This window comes from Muntiacus reevesi, chromosome 13 (genome assembly GCF_963930625.1).
Source record: "Muntiacus reevesi chromosome 13, mMunRee1.1, whole genome shotgun sequence".
NCBI classification, from domain to species: Eukaryota; Metazoa; Chordata; class Mammalia; order Artiodactyla; family Cervidae; genus Muntiacus; species Muntiacus reevesi.
This window is the reverse complement of record NC_089261.1, coordinates 37298396-37315014: the sequence shown is the minus strand read 5'-3', so window position 1 is coordinate 37315014 and position 16619 is coordinate 37298396. Positions and strand designations below refer to the sequence as shown.

At 40.0% G+C, this 16619-nt stretch overlaps 2 protein-coding genes across 3 annotated transcripts; one reads left to right on the top strand and one right to left on the bottom strand.

Annotated features, from left to right (window-relative positions):
• Positions 1–400: 400 nt before the first annotated feature.
• Positions 401–10021, bottom strand: BBS12 (Bardet-Biedl syndrome 12). 2 transcript variants are annotated; one of them, XM_065905063.1, is made up of 3 exons: positions 9867–10021; positions 4659–4721; positions 401–2619 (listed from the first exon to the last, which is right to left on the bottom strand). In XM_065905063.1, exon 3 carries the CDS (start codon positions 2601–2603, stop codon positions 474–476), a length of 2130 nt encoding a protein of 709 aa, XP_065761135.1. In that variant the 5' UTR covers positions 2604–2619; positions 4659–4721; positions 9867–10021; the 3' UTR covers positions 401–473. The 2 variants fall into 2 exon arrangements, with proteins under 2 accessions (XP_065761135.1, XP_065761137.1); XM_065905065.1 differs by lacking the exon at positions 9867–10021 and adding an exon at positions 5484–5649.
• Positions 10022–10228: 207 nt separating this feature from the next.
• Positions 10229–14413, top strand: LOC136145722 (centrin-4). The gene is made up of 5 exons (XM_065904307.1): positions 10229–10331; positions 11465–11605; positions 12193–12321; positions 12924–13061; positions 13252–14413. The coding sequence occupies exons 1-5, from the start codon at positions 10329–10331 to the stop codon at positions 13339–13341; spliced, it is 501 nt and encodes a 166-aa protein (XP_065760379.1). The 5' UTR covers positions 10229–10328; the 3' UTR covers positions 13342–14413.
• Positions 14414–16619: the final 2206 nt, after the last annotated feature.

The window sequence follows — 16619 nt, the reverse complement described above, 5'->3', positions numbered from 1 at the left end:
TGTTGGACAAAGAACAAGATGATTCTGCTTAAAAAAAAAAAAAAAAGATGTTTCTGCTTACTATAAAAGCTGTGGCGACCCCAAGCTCAGTGTTCTGCTAGAACACAACACACTGAGTGTGCTGGTTTCCATCAAGGGCCCTTTGTGTTGCTCTTGTGGGACTTAGAGAAATGGGGACCTGACAGAGACCAACCCAAAGCTCTGGTTACTGCTTTCGCTGTGAATAATAAAAGTCCTGTCTCTGATCCAAGCATCTTGTGTATTCTGTAGCGTTCCATGAAAAGTTTAACAGGCTAACTTGTGAGATTATAAGTAGGGTGAAATCTCATATCCTGCACAGTTGTTGACACATATCAATTATCTTCTTCTTGGTAAAAGCTGACATTTCAGACACTGAGACTTAACTACTGGAAAATTTATTATTAGCATGACATGTTACCAAAGACAATTTTCCAAAGACTTAGCCAATACCTTTACAAAAATAAAAAGCCTTCTGATTCCTGTGAACTTTTCTGTGTGTGTGCAAGTCCAGTGATAATTTCACTGTCTGTCTGAAGTACTAACAGTACTAAATCCAGAGCTCGGCGCCATGCCTCAATCTTTGGTGTAACAACGTCATAAACTCTTGGAATTGGTTCCAGCTTATCTGAAATGCCTGAATTTAAAATTACACTATTAAGTTTACTATATTCATTCAAGATATAAGATGAAGGAGAGCCAGAGTCTGCAGCATTTTGTAGATGACACTGAATGGACGTGGCGGCTTCAGAGTCTGAAGAGTAAACAGCAGTGTTACGCAGGAGAGTTGAGAGGTACCTGTGCCATCCATCTGCCAGGCTTTTAAGCACCGTAGGTCTGTACAGTGCTGCAGATGAGGCCAGCCAAGAGGAAGTGTTATGCAGCCATCCTGAACAGTCTTGATTTCCTTTATTCACAGACTGTCCTGCGAGACTCTGAAGATGGGTAAGACACAAAAGCTCAACTGCGCCACCTCCAGGGAAGACCTTTTGCTCTTTCAGAGCGTAATACAGACGAGAGGCACAAGTCCAGAACCGGTCTTCTTTGGTTTGCATCTGGGCAGTGACTGGGCTAGTCAGCACTACTGTAACCAAATTAATTCCTTCTGTTTTTAACACGACTGTCATTCTGCTGATCCCATCTACAGTGTCAGAGGTAACGCTTCTCCACGTGGTCACAGAGACCCCACTGCCCACACAGTTTTCATTCATGTGTGTGATGTAGGCCACCTGCACTGCTCCCGAAGCCTCTGCGAAAGCCTGCAGCACACTCTCAGGCACCGATCCAATTACCAGCCGCTTACTATCTGTGCATTTTTCAGCTAAGCCTTCAGACACATTTCCTCGGGCCAGGACAAGGTTCACGTTGAACTTGATTAACACTTGTAATACATGATCTGTCCACAGTTCTTCTGAGCTATCTTGTTGAACCTTCACGCTTTCTGACACTGTTTTAATATTTGTAGGCTTATTAAATCCCAGATGGCGGTAATTCTCAGTGAGGTCACCCTCAACAAGAACTACACGGACCGGCTGATTCTGCAATTCCTTGATCAGAGTAGCACTGGACATTGACAGAACAGTGATGTATCCTGGACAGACACAAGACAAACTGTCAGGTAAGCCCGGTAAGCAACAAGTGAAGATTCTTGAAATATCAAAGGGGAACAGCACAGTGTGGCCACCTCGTCGCATGCCTGCATTCTGATGCTGCAGCCGTACTGCTTCGGCCACTAGCCTCATGCTGCTGGGGTCTCCGTGGCTCAAACCCACCTCCAACTCTGCCAGATCGCTGCATCTGTAAGTCTTAGGAGCAGCTGCACTAAGTTGTTCTAGAAGTTCACCTGGCTTGCTTATCCATTGATGACGATCTGTCCTACTAAAATGTCTACTGTGGGTTAGGACTGACTTTCGGCAGCAGGTATCTGCAAGCAGGTTGTTTTTCAGAGTTTGAGGAGTTTGTGATGTGTTCTCATCTGCTTCAAACCTAGCCTGAAGCCTAAATAGTTGAGGTGATTTAACAGGTCTCCCAGAAAGCCTGCAAAAGGCCAGTGACTGAGAGGCAACATCTTTGAGATCATGCTCTTTCTGGACCAAACCAGTACCTGAAGGGATGTGTAGAGAAGGGTCCAAGCTGACACTAAGTCCAGAAAACGTTTCTGTGCTGTCTATATGGTCATATACACTGTGGACAGGCACTTGAAGCGATTCTACCTCTTCAATGCACGAATTCAAGCCTTCTGACATCACAGACACTATTAATGAAATGGGGACACCCAGATGAAGACATTCTTCGGCAGCACTGCTCCATGCACCAACAAGAAACAAGAGAGTACTGGTTCCAGTTCTGTATGTCTTGTTTTGTGCCTGAATTGCTTCACTGAGAAGCTGTCCCACTGCACTGGTTAAATCCAAACTTTCAAGAAGCCTTACTGCTGAGCTAATTAACACACTTTCATGGCACTCTTCGTCTATAATAAATTTGGATGATTTCACTGGGCCGAGGAAAGTTCTTCCTGTTTCGGCAAAGGATGAAAGTTGTTGCAGTCCCGTGTGCCTTCTTTTGTTTATGACCCTGCAATCCATCACCAAGAATCATCATCTGCAAATAAAATTAAAACTTGGAACTTTATTCAGGGTAATTCAGGGTTCTAAAGGATGCTTATTAAAAGGAAAATAAGATATGGTTCCTGCTTTTGAGGAGTTTCTGATATATGTAGTTTCCATTAAATATGGCCAGTGCAATGACACAGCATTAATGATAAAGGCATGAGTGTGTGGAGTAGAAACACTTCATTCAACGGGGGAAGTGGATTATAAAGCAGGCAAGAGGCAATACTTCCAGAAGAATGTAATGCTGGAAGTGAATAATTTGAAATAATTAGCAAGCTGAAGGAAGTAGTAGTAAATACACTATATGTGACAAAAACAATTTACTGGGATAACACACGTAATTTAGTTTCACGGGAATATAAAGCAAGCAGTAAGACAAAGCGATAGAAGGAAAGAGGCTGAATCATGAAAAGTAGTAGGCACTGTGTCAAACCTGATCCTACTTATCATGGGAAATATGGAAGTGTTTTAAGGGGAGAAGATGAAGAAACACCTTGATGTGGTGTTTCAAAGCACATACTCTGAAACTAGAAGTCTGGGTTTGAACTTGTCTTTACTGCTTACTAACTGTGTGGCCTTCAGCAAGTTTCTTAACATCTCTGCCCTGTTTTCAAATCCGAAAAATGAGGATAACAACAGAATCTACTTCACAGGGTTATTATAAGGTGTTAAGTGAATAGATAGTTCTTAGAATAGTGCCTGGCACATAATTAGTGCTTATGAGTACTTGCAATAATAACAATATTTATAACATAAAATTAAGCAAAAAATATTAAAAATAAAATTAAAGAATATAAAAATGATAACTTTATTATTATTATTAATGCTCTGGATATATTACCAGTCTGGTAACAGTGTAGACTGGATTGGATGGGTGCCAGACCGTGGGCAGAGAGGCCATGGTTATCCAGATGAGAACTGTGCAAGAGGGATGGAAGTGAAAGGATGGATTTGGTTATTGATTAGAATATGAAGTGGGGGGAGAAAGTACTATTTAAAAGGAAGTTCAAGAGCAATTAGACTTTTTCACATAATATTTCAGAATTCACATCTAAAATTAGAGGAAGAAGTTATAAGAGGAAGCCTTTGGTCCAATAAAAGAACTTTTTAACAAAGTACCCTCCTATTGATAAGCCATCTATAATAAAATAACCTGAGTTGTGAGGTTCAAGCTCTTAAAGTACTAGAGCTAAACCTGTAGATAACATATACTTCTCTTCCAACTCTAAGCCTTTAATTTCTTTAGCTATTTATTTTTTTATTACAATCTTTTAAATTCAAAATATCAAAAAGCAAAGAACTCTCAGAGTCTAGCTTTTCCTCTAATGCTGGTCTCGGTACTGGTAAATTTGTTCCTATACTACCTATACTACTGAGATGCACCTCTGAAGCTGAAGAGTACCACAGTTCAGATACACCTCAGGATCAGCAGGAAGCCACAGCATAACTGTTGCTCAACAGCAGCTTCCTACAGGCTTTCAAGGGCTAAGGAGAAAAGCCAGTACAGCCCAGGAAAATATATTAATTTAACAAATTGTTTGAACTTGGCTTCAAAACCTCTTCTGTGAAATTTTCAATTCTGTAAAACAAAAATAAAACTCTTGATATATTCAGTTACATCTCTAGACAGCATCAATGTATACTCTAGATATCAAGAATGCTGAGCCCCATCCCGTCTTACAGTTCCCTGATTTTACCATATTTTTGCTGTCCTCTACCCCAGACAGGGAAGACTGAAGGCAGGAGGAGAAGGGGCGGCAGAGGGTGAGATGGTTAGGTGGCATCACTGACTCAATGGATATGAATGTGCACAAACTCCGGGAGAGGTGAAGGACAGGGAAGCCTGGCATGTTGCAGTCCATGGGGTCAGACAAAGAGTCGGACACGACTTAGCGACTGAACAACAACAAACCCATTCATCAATTCTCTACCTATCCAGTTTAAGTGCCCATTTGACAGTTATTACAATCACTCTCTAGTATATGCACCCTCAAAGTCCTTCTCTTTCTTTTGGTTCATTTTACTCACCTTGCAAAACCACTAATCTTGATGAAATCCAACTCTTTCTACTCCATGCTTACATTGAGGCAGCTAAAAATAAACAGAGAAACAAACAACCACGCTGACTGGTGTCATTTTAAGTTAATGACTTCAAACTATAAGTGGCCCTTAATACTGCCTGGCAATCTATTTTCATAATCCACTTTTTTTTTCTTTTATTGTTATTAGGTTCTATTTTTAAAAGTTTCATTTACCCCTGAATACAAAGGATATTTCATATTTCTTCTAAAAGCTTTATGGTTTAAAAAATTCATCTAACGTAAACCTAGCCATTTTAAAGTACACATTTCAGCAGCACTTTGAACATTCACGGTGTTGTACAATCACTACCTTTATCTTGTTCCAAAACATTTCCATCATCCCCCAAGAGAAAACCCTGCGGTGTTAGCATCATGCTTCTGAAGTTCATCCACACTGAAGCATGTGCCAATTATCCATTCCTTTTTATGCATGTAGGTCAGTGACTATCATTTTGTTTATCCATTCATGGGCATTTGGATTGCTTCTACTTTTGGATTATTGTGAAAAATGATACTAAAACATCTGTGTACATGTTGTTTGAGTATCTGTTTTCAATTCTTTGGGGTAGATACACACCTAGGAGTGGACATTTGGTAATTCTGTATGTTTCTGTGGAACTGTCAAACTTTTCTGTACCAGCCAAACCATTTCACTTTCCAACCAGTAATGTACAGGCCTTTAAATTTCTCCACACTTTTGCTCTATTAGTTTCCTAGGTCTACTTTACCAAATGACCCACAAATGGGTGGCTTAACAACTACACATATTTACTATCTGATGGTTCTGGAGCCTAGAAGTCAGAAATCATGTATCTGCAGGGCCACACTCCTTCTGAGGGCTCTGGGAAGAATCCTCTGTGCCTCTTCCAGCCTCTGCTGTTCCCAGAGGTCCTTGGCTTTGCCAGCACAACGCCAATCTCTGCTTCCCTTCCACACCGGTTGCTACAGAAAAATTTGTTGAAAAGATAAGCTTGAAAAGCCAAAACTTGCCTTTTGCTTTTGTTTTTCATTTCTAAGACATTTTGGGAGCTTACTAAGTAGGGGGCCGATTACCTGCGTCACAGAATGTAGTCTTCACAAAAACAATAGGATTAACCTATTACTGTACTGTAATTAACACATACATATATAAATATACTACCATTAATCTATTTTAATTATGTACAAAATGAATAATAATTAAATAATATATAAAATTTTACAGCTAGTAAGTAAAAGTTTAAGAACAAAAATCCATGTTTGTCTAATGCCTAAGTTCCAGGTTATTAACTACTATACAATACTTTCTGGGCTTCCTGGGGGCCCCTCTATCCAGCATGATAGTAACTCACTCTCTTTCATAGAATCTTCCACTGCACTTCCCACTTCAAAGCTTTTATGCTTTCTTTCAAGCCTTGTTCATACACTTAACATGGATAGGCCTTTTTTTTTCCCTCTCAGATGTCAGTGTCTCTGTTTATGGTTTCTGTACTATGCTTTCTATACTATGTTTGTTTATTTGGCTCCGAGCATGTGGGATCTTTAGTTGGAGCAAAAGAACTCTTAGTTACGGCACAGTTCCTGGGCCAGGGATCGAACCCAGACCCCCTGCATTGGGAGCTCAGTCTCAGTCACTAGAGCATCAGGGAAGCCACTCTGCACTATGTTTAAGTCACAGAATGTCACTGACTGTAACCATGCTGTGCTCAGTTGTGTTTGACTCTTTATGAATTAGAAATGCCAACCCACTCCAAAATTCTTACCCAGGAAATCCCATGGACAGAGAAGCCTGGCGGGCTACAGTCCCTGGGGTCACAGAGAGTTGGACATGACTTATTGAATGAACAACAACAACAACAACTAAAGTACTTGGTTTAGAACACTAAGACACGCAAAACTTTTCAGGAGTTGGATTTTTTAAAAACTTACTGTCTTCTGAACAGGTATGATCAGCTACAAAATCAAGAGTTTGCCTAGCTCCAACCCATACAATGTGGGAGACCCAGGTTCAATCCCTGGGTTGGGAAGATCTCCTGGAGAAGGAAATGGCAACCCACTCCAGTACTCTTGCCTGGAAAAACCCATGGACAGAGGAGCCTGGTAGGCTACAGTCTATGGGGTCGCAAAGAGTCAGACACTGAGCGACTTCACTCACTTTAATCCATTCCCAATACAGCCTAATCATTTCAGTCCACTGCTTAAAACGTCCAACCTGGAAAATAAAACTTTTTATACCTATCTGTCACAGGAGTCCCTTATCAAAATAATCTGAAATCCTTTCACTCCTCTGTTCAGAATTCTGCAAAGCCTTCCCATTTTACTCAAGTGAAAGTCAAAGTCCTTACAGCGTGTTGAGAATCTGTACTTCTCCCCTTTACCTCTCTGTCTCCTACTACGCTATTCCGTGACCACTCTGCGCTGGCCTCCTTTCTGTTCCTGGAACATGTAAGGCATGCCTCCTACCTTAGTGTTTCTGTTCTGCTTCTTCCCTCTTTCTGGAATGCTCTTCTCCAAGAAATCTATGGTCTCACCATCTTTATATTTATGCAAACATCCCCCTTTCAACGAGGTCTGTCCTGAGTACCCTATTTAACAATGCAAACTCCTCTTTTCCCTTATGGAAATCCCTTCATTCTAGACTCCCTTTATCTGCTCTAATTTTTTTCCCATAACATTATCACCTTATAAATTAGTACAGTATATTTACTTAATTTACTATCTATTGACTATGTCCCTCTCTTGGAAAGTAATTCCTAGGAGGGCAGTTTTAGTCAGTGACGTACCCCATATACTGAGAACACTGTCTGACATATTACAAGTACTCAATAACTATCTGATAGGCGAATGAATGAACGGTTTTCACCACATTTATTATCTCACACTTGAGTACAGAAGTGAAACAAGATTAAACAGATGCCATTGTCAGCATTCCTCAACCATAAATTTAAGGTTCAGCCGCCCTTGGAGTCAACATAATTCTTATTTGGCACTTAGTTGAGGTCCTTTAACTGCTTCCAAAGTGTTCCTCCTTCACATGGTTGTCAGCATTAGCTTTGAAAAACACAAACATAATCAGATCATTCCACTGCCTAAAAACATTTATCTTAGAAAAAAGAATCTTTATTCCTAGCTTGATATATCTGACTTTCAGCTAATTTATAAGACTAATCTCTTCCACCTTTCCTTATAAACCCCATGATCTCACCATACTACAACACACATGTACTTTCATTTTTGCACATGCTATACTCTACTCTGAATATCCTACCCTTTCTTCACCTTGGCAAATGCTATACATCTTTCAGGACCTAAGGTCAATGCCTCACTTTTTAGTATAGCCTTCTCCAATTCCTCAAGGAAAAGCAGTACCTCCTTCTTGGGCTGCCAAAGTACTTTCTATATACATCTACTAAGGCGCTTAGCATCCTGAATTAAAAATGGTGTGTTTATGTCTGTGTCTTTCTCCCCCACTACTCTGTAGGTTCCCTGCCTTCATTCATCTTTATACTCTACACTCAGTTCCTTTCAAACTCACACAATAAATGGCATAGTACGTGATACACAGGAAGCATTAAATAAATTTAGTAGATTTAAGAGTGATATGGGTTTAATATTTTTTCTAGATTAATATTACTAATGTTCTAGAGTAAAATTAGATTAGTAACAACTATTTTTCAATGCTGAGTACTTCCCAAGACCTAGAAACTGCAATCTACACCCATAATTGAAAAATCATTTTCACTATAATATCCCAAATATAAAAGCCTAAATTATAAAATGATGCAAAAACAGGTTAACACATTACTCAGTCTTTCAACTGCCATGAGATCAAACTTGATCCAGCAAAGTCTAAAAATTACAATTGTTTCTACTTGGTCATTATTCATTTCTGATTTCAGAAATCCCTTTAATACTAGCTGTAAAGATGAAGTGTATATCCTTGAAACCAATCAAGAGCAACTTTCTCAGTGAGATTAATGGCCTGAAAAATCCATATATACTATAATTAAGTGACTGAACATTTTCTTAATTCACAAACTATGTTGAATTTGCATCATTTTAATTTCCACTGGGGTACCTTTACACATAAAAATCACTTCTAATATTAGTACAGCCCACCTACTTTCCAGAATCCTAATGAGTTTTTTTTTTTCTTTTTTCCAGTCAATGATTACAATGCGTGTAATGTGCCTGAGATATAATGTAAACAAAACAAGATGTTGGCTTTGGAAAACATGCCATGTTTCTACTTACTGAAATAGGAGAAGTGATTTGGGAGACTACTTCAAGAATATACTTTGCACATTTTTCTTTCCTTACCTCCAAGAAGATAAGGGAGATAAAGGGAAAACCCTATGCAAAAGTTAATTCTTCTTGAATCCAGCGTTGGAGAATCCAGTATGATTTTTAGAAGTTACTCTAGAGAAGGCACTGCAGGAGGTATAGAGTCCAGGTGTGTAAGCAATTAAGCGTTGGAAGTTTTAAGAGACTATCACCTCTTCATTCCTACTCTCCAAACTTAAGCTGGCCCCTGACTAGATTCAGACCTGGGCTGAACCAATAAAGTCTGGCCCTCAGGACAAGAATTTGCTTTGGACATCTAAATCTCTACGGTTACTGAGTCAAATGGATTATCAGGCTACCTATGCTGGACTCAAGTGAGGATCTATGCTTGAAATGGTTGGAAAACCAGTCAAATCTTGGTAAGAAGGAATCTTCCCAATGGAACAGTTGAAGGTGATAATGTGGTGGTGGTGGTGGGTGCGTGTGTGTGTTTTGGGGATGGGGGGAGCGGTAGAAAAGGCTGATAGGGATTGCGCGTGGGTCCAACGTGCAAAAAAAACCGCTACAACACAGGTAAAAACTCTTTCCTATGTTGGGAGTTTTCACGTGAATCCCAAGGGCCCATGCACACAGCACGCCTCTCCTGTAAAGAAATGTTGCCAACTAGGCCAGAATCCCGGCAAACCACGGAGAAGGGAAGCGGTTAAAAGCCAAGGCCCACGCACTGTGGAGGCTGAAGGACGTCCAGCGGCGCAAGCCAAAGGCAGTCCCCTTCGGCTCTGGTAATCTGGCCGGATGGTAAACCTATACCTGGACCAATTTACTAGGCCCTAGAGCCTCATCCTTTCCTCCAGGCCCCAAGAGCTCCCTCACGTCTCCACCAAAGACTTACCACTTGGTAGAAACACCTCCCTACTAATCTCGCTCTCGTCTCCATCCCTACGAGACGCTCCCCGACATCCTGCTGGCACTGGGAAGCCAAAACGCCAGTGTAAAGAACCTTCCCTTACGCCTCGTATTTTGCGCAAGCGCGCGGCGAGCCCAGCTGGGCGGGCTGGTAGTTTTGGTTGCTAAGAAACCAGAGGGAAAGTTCCTCTTAACGGTAGGCGGGGAAAGGCAGAGCATAACGCTACTGGTAGAGACTAGAGAGAAGGGGCGGGCCTAGAGGGCCTTCTTTCCTGACATTGGGTGAAACGACTGTCAGTCAGTGAGCAAAAAAACTTGGATAGGCGGGGCTGTAGGAGAGATCTGCGAGAGCGGCCTTAGCAACGGCTTACGGGCGGTGAGCTACTGTTGGGCAGCTCGGCTGGCGGGTAAAGCTGGGAGGTCCCGGCCGGGGGCGCCGGTTGGAGACATGGTGAGTGCGAAACTGCAACTTCTTACTGAGGCTGAGGCTGAAGTTTCTCCCTGAAATGAAGTTTTGTTTGGTTTTTGAAATGTATTATTCGCCTCCTTTCATTATCCTCGAATGTGATTAGTAACCCCTCCATTCGTCGCCGAATAGAGCGCAGTGTCCGTGGCTCTAGGGACGGAAGAGCGGTTCTCCAGTTCATTTTTTCCCCCTCTTCAACCCCAGCCACGTTTTACCACTGGCGTTGGAGACAGGAACCACTCGCTAGCCAGAAACGAGTTGAATACAGAGAATAAGAGGCTTTAAGACTGCTGAAGGATATGGGCCTCGAGGAGAGACATACGAACTCTGAAAAAACTGGCCGGGGAAGCTACGACCTCTGCCATTGGTACTACTGAAGACCACACCAGTGTAGCTGCCGTCCAGGGATCAAGAATCCTCTGCTCCCACGACCAGCTCCTAAGATATGTGAAGCTGGTGCCTAGATACGCAGTGACATGGAATCTCGGATACTACTGCCTCTTATCCCAGACCTGAAGACAAGATACTGAAATGAGGCCACAGCAGAAAATGGCAGATAGCAGGAAGATGACCTCCATCTTCTCTGGATATTGATAACTGGTCCAACCTTTATTCTTCTCCAGATCCCTGGAGTAATTTTTTTTTAACCTGAAAAATGTGTTGTTGTTTTTTTTTCATTTCCCAGTCTGCAATATAGAAAAGTATGTGAGAAGGTGGGAAAAGATACGATGTTTCAATCAACCATTTCGCACACATTTTATTATGAGACATACAGACACAGATGAAAGTAAATAAGCCTTAAACACTGCTGTTCGGATATACCAAGTAAGGCCGATTTTTTCCCATATAACATCTACTGTTCTGGAATGTCTTCTTTGCCTTTTCTGCTTCTCAAAGGGCACTAAAGTTGAAAGAAAAACCCAAGATGTAAAAAAGAACCAGGCTTTCCACCAAGATATAAATAACTAAAAGCATAAATGTTAGCAAAGGGAAAGGGGAAAATTCTTGAGGTTCATTATATGGAATAGGATGCTCGAATATGTTTATTATATTTAGTTAGTCCATTAATTCTGGTTCTGGTACTTCTCCCAGTTACACAGTTTATCTTTCACCCACAGGCATCCAGACCAAGTTCAGACCAATGGAAAAAAAGTGCAGCAAAAATTGAATTGAATGAAACTCAAAAGCAAGAAATTAAAGAGGCCTTTGATTTATTCGATGTTGATGGGTCTGGAACCATAGATGTGAAAGAACTGAAGGTTCTGAAATTACTTCTAATTCTGAAACATTTGAAAACCCTTATCATTGATTTGTTGCAATCTTTAAGTCTTTCGTTAACAGTAGCTTTCTGAAAGCTTGATATAAAATCTATTAAGTGCAGACACCTAGCCCTTTAGTGTATAGACCTGGCCTGCACTAACCAAAATAGTATCTTGTTAAGCATTTTACTCTTGTTTTATGAATGAGTAGGTCAAAGCCTTAGTGATAAAGAACCTGCTTGCCAATTCAGGAGACAAGAGATGCAGGTTCAATCAGTGGGTCGGGAAGATCCCCTGGAGGAGGGCATGGCAACCCACTCCAGTATTCTTGCCTGGAGAATCCCATGGAGCCTGGCGGGCTACAGTCCATAGGGTCGCACAGAATCCGACATGACTGAAGTGACTTAGCGCTCCCGCACACACACAGGCCAAAGCCTATCATGAGACTGGAACCTAAGCGCGCTGACCTGACTTTCTAGGTTTAAGCTAGTCCAGAGTAAAAAAGAGAGACTCTAGTAATTAACAGGTAATTTAAGAGCTAGGAATGAGACTGTGGCCTGTTATAACTTATTTACTTTCTATTTTAGATTGCAATGCGGGCCTTAGGATTTGAACCAAAGAAAGAAGAAATTAAAAAGATGATAGCTGAAACTGACAAAGAAGGAATTGGCACCATTAGTTTTGAAGAATTTTTTGCCATAATGAGTGTAAAAATGGTATGGTAGTGATTTTGCTTTTCAGGGAAATACAAGCAATAGCCTTCTACGTTTTTTTGGCTGGAGCAATCAGAGGAAAATATACCCATCTTTAAAGATGGGTAGGATTTAGACAGATAGGGATAACAAGATTAAAGATGTTTTCAGGGTAGTAATGTCCAGTGTGAGAAGAGGATTTTTGTTAGGAAATAACGAGGATATATGGCTGGATAGAGAAAATGGAGCCAGCATTTTGAAGCCTTGAAATCAGCAATTTATTGCCTCTTTTTCTCAGGCATAATCCTCTTAGAGAACACTAAATGAGACGACATCCCTGTTGTCTTGGAGCTTACATTTTTGATAAGGGATCTCAGTTACCTGAGGTCAATAAGAGATAGATTCTCTTTGTCACTCTGGCTCTCCCACTTAAATAAATCCTGAGTTTCAGTACCTTGAGCGCAGCTGTGAATGCACTGGAATAATTGCCAAAAGTCAGAAGAGCAGTAAATAAAGCTCAGTCTACCTGCTATATTTCTGGTCTAGACCTCAAAGACCTATACATCTAGACTTATCAAATAAATAAATGAAAGACTAATGACATTTAGTTGTTTCTGTTTTTAAAGAGTGAAAAGGATGAAAAAGAAGAAATACTGAAGGCTTTCAAATTATTTGATGATGATGATACAGGAAGTATATCACTGAACAATATCAAGAGGGTTGCTAAGGAGCTAGGGGAAAATTTAACAGATGCTGAACTTCAGGTAAATTTCACTTATTTGTCTAATTATAATTTATAATTATAACATACAATTTAATCTATATAATTTTTAGTTATATTCTTTGGTTATATTAATAAATTTAAAATTTGGTTTTGAGTGTGTATTTGAATGTTCATTTACATCATCCCTTTTTAGTAGATTTTACATATCCTATTTACATTTCATTTTACAGGAAATGCTTGATGAGGCTGATCATGATGGGGATGGAGAAATAAACAAGGAAGAATTTTTGAAAATGATGCAAAAGACCACTCTTTATTAATACTGTCTTTTGTGCCTTCTGGAAAGTTGTTAACAAATTTGTATTTGTTGTTAAGTTCCATAATAGCGAATGTATTCATTTTCAGTGTTTAAGTTTATATACATAAACTGGTCTCTTGATGTCTAATCCATGTGAGAAGTTACATGTTGCTACCAATATGTTGTTAAATCTATAACATCAAGAAATAAAATGTAGTGACTTCCTTAAACTATGAATCTGAAGAACAGTATTAATTACAAGTGCTATTTTTAGAGCCCCAGGTTCTAAAACTTAGATTTTTTATTTAACTTATGGAAATTGGCCCCACATCATAAGCCAGCCATTACTTTCCCTATTATTTTCCTTTTGTTCAACTCTAAAAATGAACATTTTCTTTTTAACTGATTATTCAGATATGTAAAGCCTTAAATAAAACTGTCTGGCAGCGTCATTATTTGCTAATTTTATTTTTATAAAGAAATTTAAAGCTGCACTTAATGTCATCCATTTTTTCCTACACATTTCTTTAATAGCATTTCTTTAATAGCTGTGTCAGCATTTCTTTAATAGCTGTGGCCCTAGGACAGGTGCTGGAGATTTTATTTATGTTGTCTCAGTTACTCTGCAGAAGCAGTACTAAACACACAGAATTAACTCCATTCTACTACATATGAGAAAACTAAAGGTCAGAGAACTTAAATTTTAAAATTGCTAAAGATCTCAGAGTTCACTTACTTTTATCCCAGAACAAATTAAAACTTACCTGATTTTCCACATTTTCCTTCCTCTCCTGGGAACAAGATCAAATCCAACAGTAGAGAGACAATTTAAAAACCTGCCATAAAGGTGGTTGACAGAATAATGCTTACTAAGAGAAAAATCATCTCAATCACTAATCAACATCAAAGATTTTTGGATTGTCTGCTAGTAGAAAGGGTTATGAAGGATTCAGTGAATTAGATGTGGATCTTACCATGTCTAAGTTGGCTGGTAGTTCCTGTGGTAGGCATCTTCTGAAGTGGTTCTCAGTGATCCTAGTTTCCTGGTATCTCTGCCCTTCTGTAATCCCTTTGTTGAGTGTGGAGTAGATCTAGTGAATGGTTACTAATGAATAGAATATGGCAGAAATCATGGGCTGTCTCTTCCAATATGAGGTCTTAAAAGCCTGTGACTTCGGTCTACTGGCACTCTCTTGCCTTTTTTTTTTTTTTTTTTTTGCTTGCTCTGGTGAAACAAGCAGCTGTGTTTTGATCTGCCCTATGAAAAGGATCACATGACAAGGAGCTAAGCATGGGAGGAACCTAGGCTTTCAGTCTGTCAACAAAAAACTGAGTCCTGCCAGCAGCCATTTGAAGGTGCTTGAAAATAGATCCCTCTCTAGTTGATCTTCGAGGTAGACTGCAGCACCTGTTGGCACCTTCCATTACAACCAGTGAGAATCCCTGAAGCAGAGGATTCAGTTAAGCCATGTCTGAACTCCTGAACTTCAGAAACTGTGAGACAATAAAGGTTATTTTAAGCTACTGAGTCTTGGAATAATTAGTTATATAGCAAGGAATAACACAGTCCCTCATCTTGAAGCTCGGGTGTTGACATCTTACCTGTTCAATTGCTTAATATATAGGTAACCAAGTAACAATTACAACTATCCATACTAAAGAATTGATGCTTTTGAACTGTGGTGCTGGAGAAGACTCTTGAGAGTCCCTTGGACTGCAAGGAGATCCAACCAGTTCATCCTAAAGGAAATCAGTCCTGAATATTCATTAGAAGGACTAATGCTGAAGCTGAGACTCAAATACTTTGGCCACCTGATGCGAAGAACTGACTCACTTGAAAAGACTCTGATGCTGGGAAAGATTGAAGGCAGGAGGAGAAGGGGACAACAGAGGACAACATGGTTGGATGGTATCACCAATTCAATGGATATGAGTTTGAGTGAACTCTGGGAGTTGGTGATGGGCAGGGAGGCCTGGCGTGCTGCAGTCCATGGGGTCACAGAGTCAGACACGACTGAGTGACTGAACTGAACTGAACTGACACTAAATAGAGAAGATTAATTAGACTTATCACATGAGAATATAACTGTAGAGCAACACCATTTATTAGGATGCTTCTGTTTTTTGACTACTTTCAACCACATATATGAAACTCAGCAAATATTCTCCATCTTTGCAGCTTGGTGCCTTGGTCTGTTTGGGCATCTATAACAAAATACCACAGAATAAACCATAGAAATACATCTCTCATGGTTTGGAAGTCTGGAAATTTGAGATCAGGCAGGACAGCATGGTCAAGTAAGGGCTTTCTCCATTGGAGGCTTTTCATTGGAAGAGGTTAGGGAGCTCCATGGGATCTCTTTTATAAGAACACTAATCCTATTCATGAGAGCTCCACCGTCATGACCTGATCATTTCCCAAAGGCCCCACCAACTAATAGCATCACCTTTGGGGGTTAGGATTCAAACATATGAATGCAGAATTGGGAGGTAGGGGGAGGTGCACATAAACATTCAGACCATAGCACTGGAATATTAAGAGAACTTCAGCCCACTAATGAGCGGACTCCTAAAAATTTTCTGTTAAAGATTGTCCCTGCAGCCCTGAAGCTGCCACTCAAATGGCCCTTTCCTCTGAGCCATTGGTTGTTATAAATGTCCTGGAGTTCTGATAGATATTTTAGTTGCTAACAAGCAGGTTGTTGGTAGTGAAAGTAACTACTGGGCTTCAGGCAGCACTAAAATAGGGGATGGTTTCAAGGCTGGTGCTGATAGAATCTTGGCAACTATAAAAACAGACTTAAGAACAAACACATAAAAATGGATCAAAATGCATATTGGATGGATCACAATCAGGCCTGGGAATAAGCAGCAAGCCAAGGAAACAAGAATATGTAGCAAAATTTAAACAATTCTTTATTAAAGAAATTGAATCTGAAAATTAAAATGCTTCTACAGAGAAAATTCCGGTTCCAAAGAGCGTGTTGGTGATTTCTGCCACTTAAGAGAATATTTAATTTTTCCAGAGAACAGAAATAGAAATAACTCTTCCAAACTTGGTTTGTGAGGTCAGCAAAACTTTTTACCAGAAGCTACAAGGACAATGCATTTTAACCAAGTTAGGTTTATTTCAGAAAAACAAAATTTGTTTAGCATTTGAAATTTGATCAATGTAATTAATGTATCACATTTTAGAATAAAAACCAAAAATCATGTAATCATTTCAGTAGGGAAAAAAGCTGTACCTGATAAAATTTAAACCCTATTTATTATAAAAACTGTGGCAAACCAGGAATAGGA

Bases quoted from the DNA above. Each gene is read 5' to 3' on its own strand.
- BBS12 (XM_065905063.1), bottom strand. From the start codon at position 2,603: ATGGATTGCAGGGTCATAAACAAAAGAAGGCACACGGGACTGCAACAA.
- LOC136145722 (XM_065904307.1), top strand. The intron at 12,322-12,923 runs GTATGGTAGTGA...CTGTTTTTAAAG, and splicing joins CCATAATGAGTGTAAAAATG to AGTGAAAAGGATGAAAAAGA. The intron at 13,062-13,251 runs GTAAATTTCACT...TTCATTTTACAG, and splicing joins TAACAGATGCTGAACTTCAG to GAAATGCTTGATGAGGCTGA.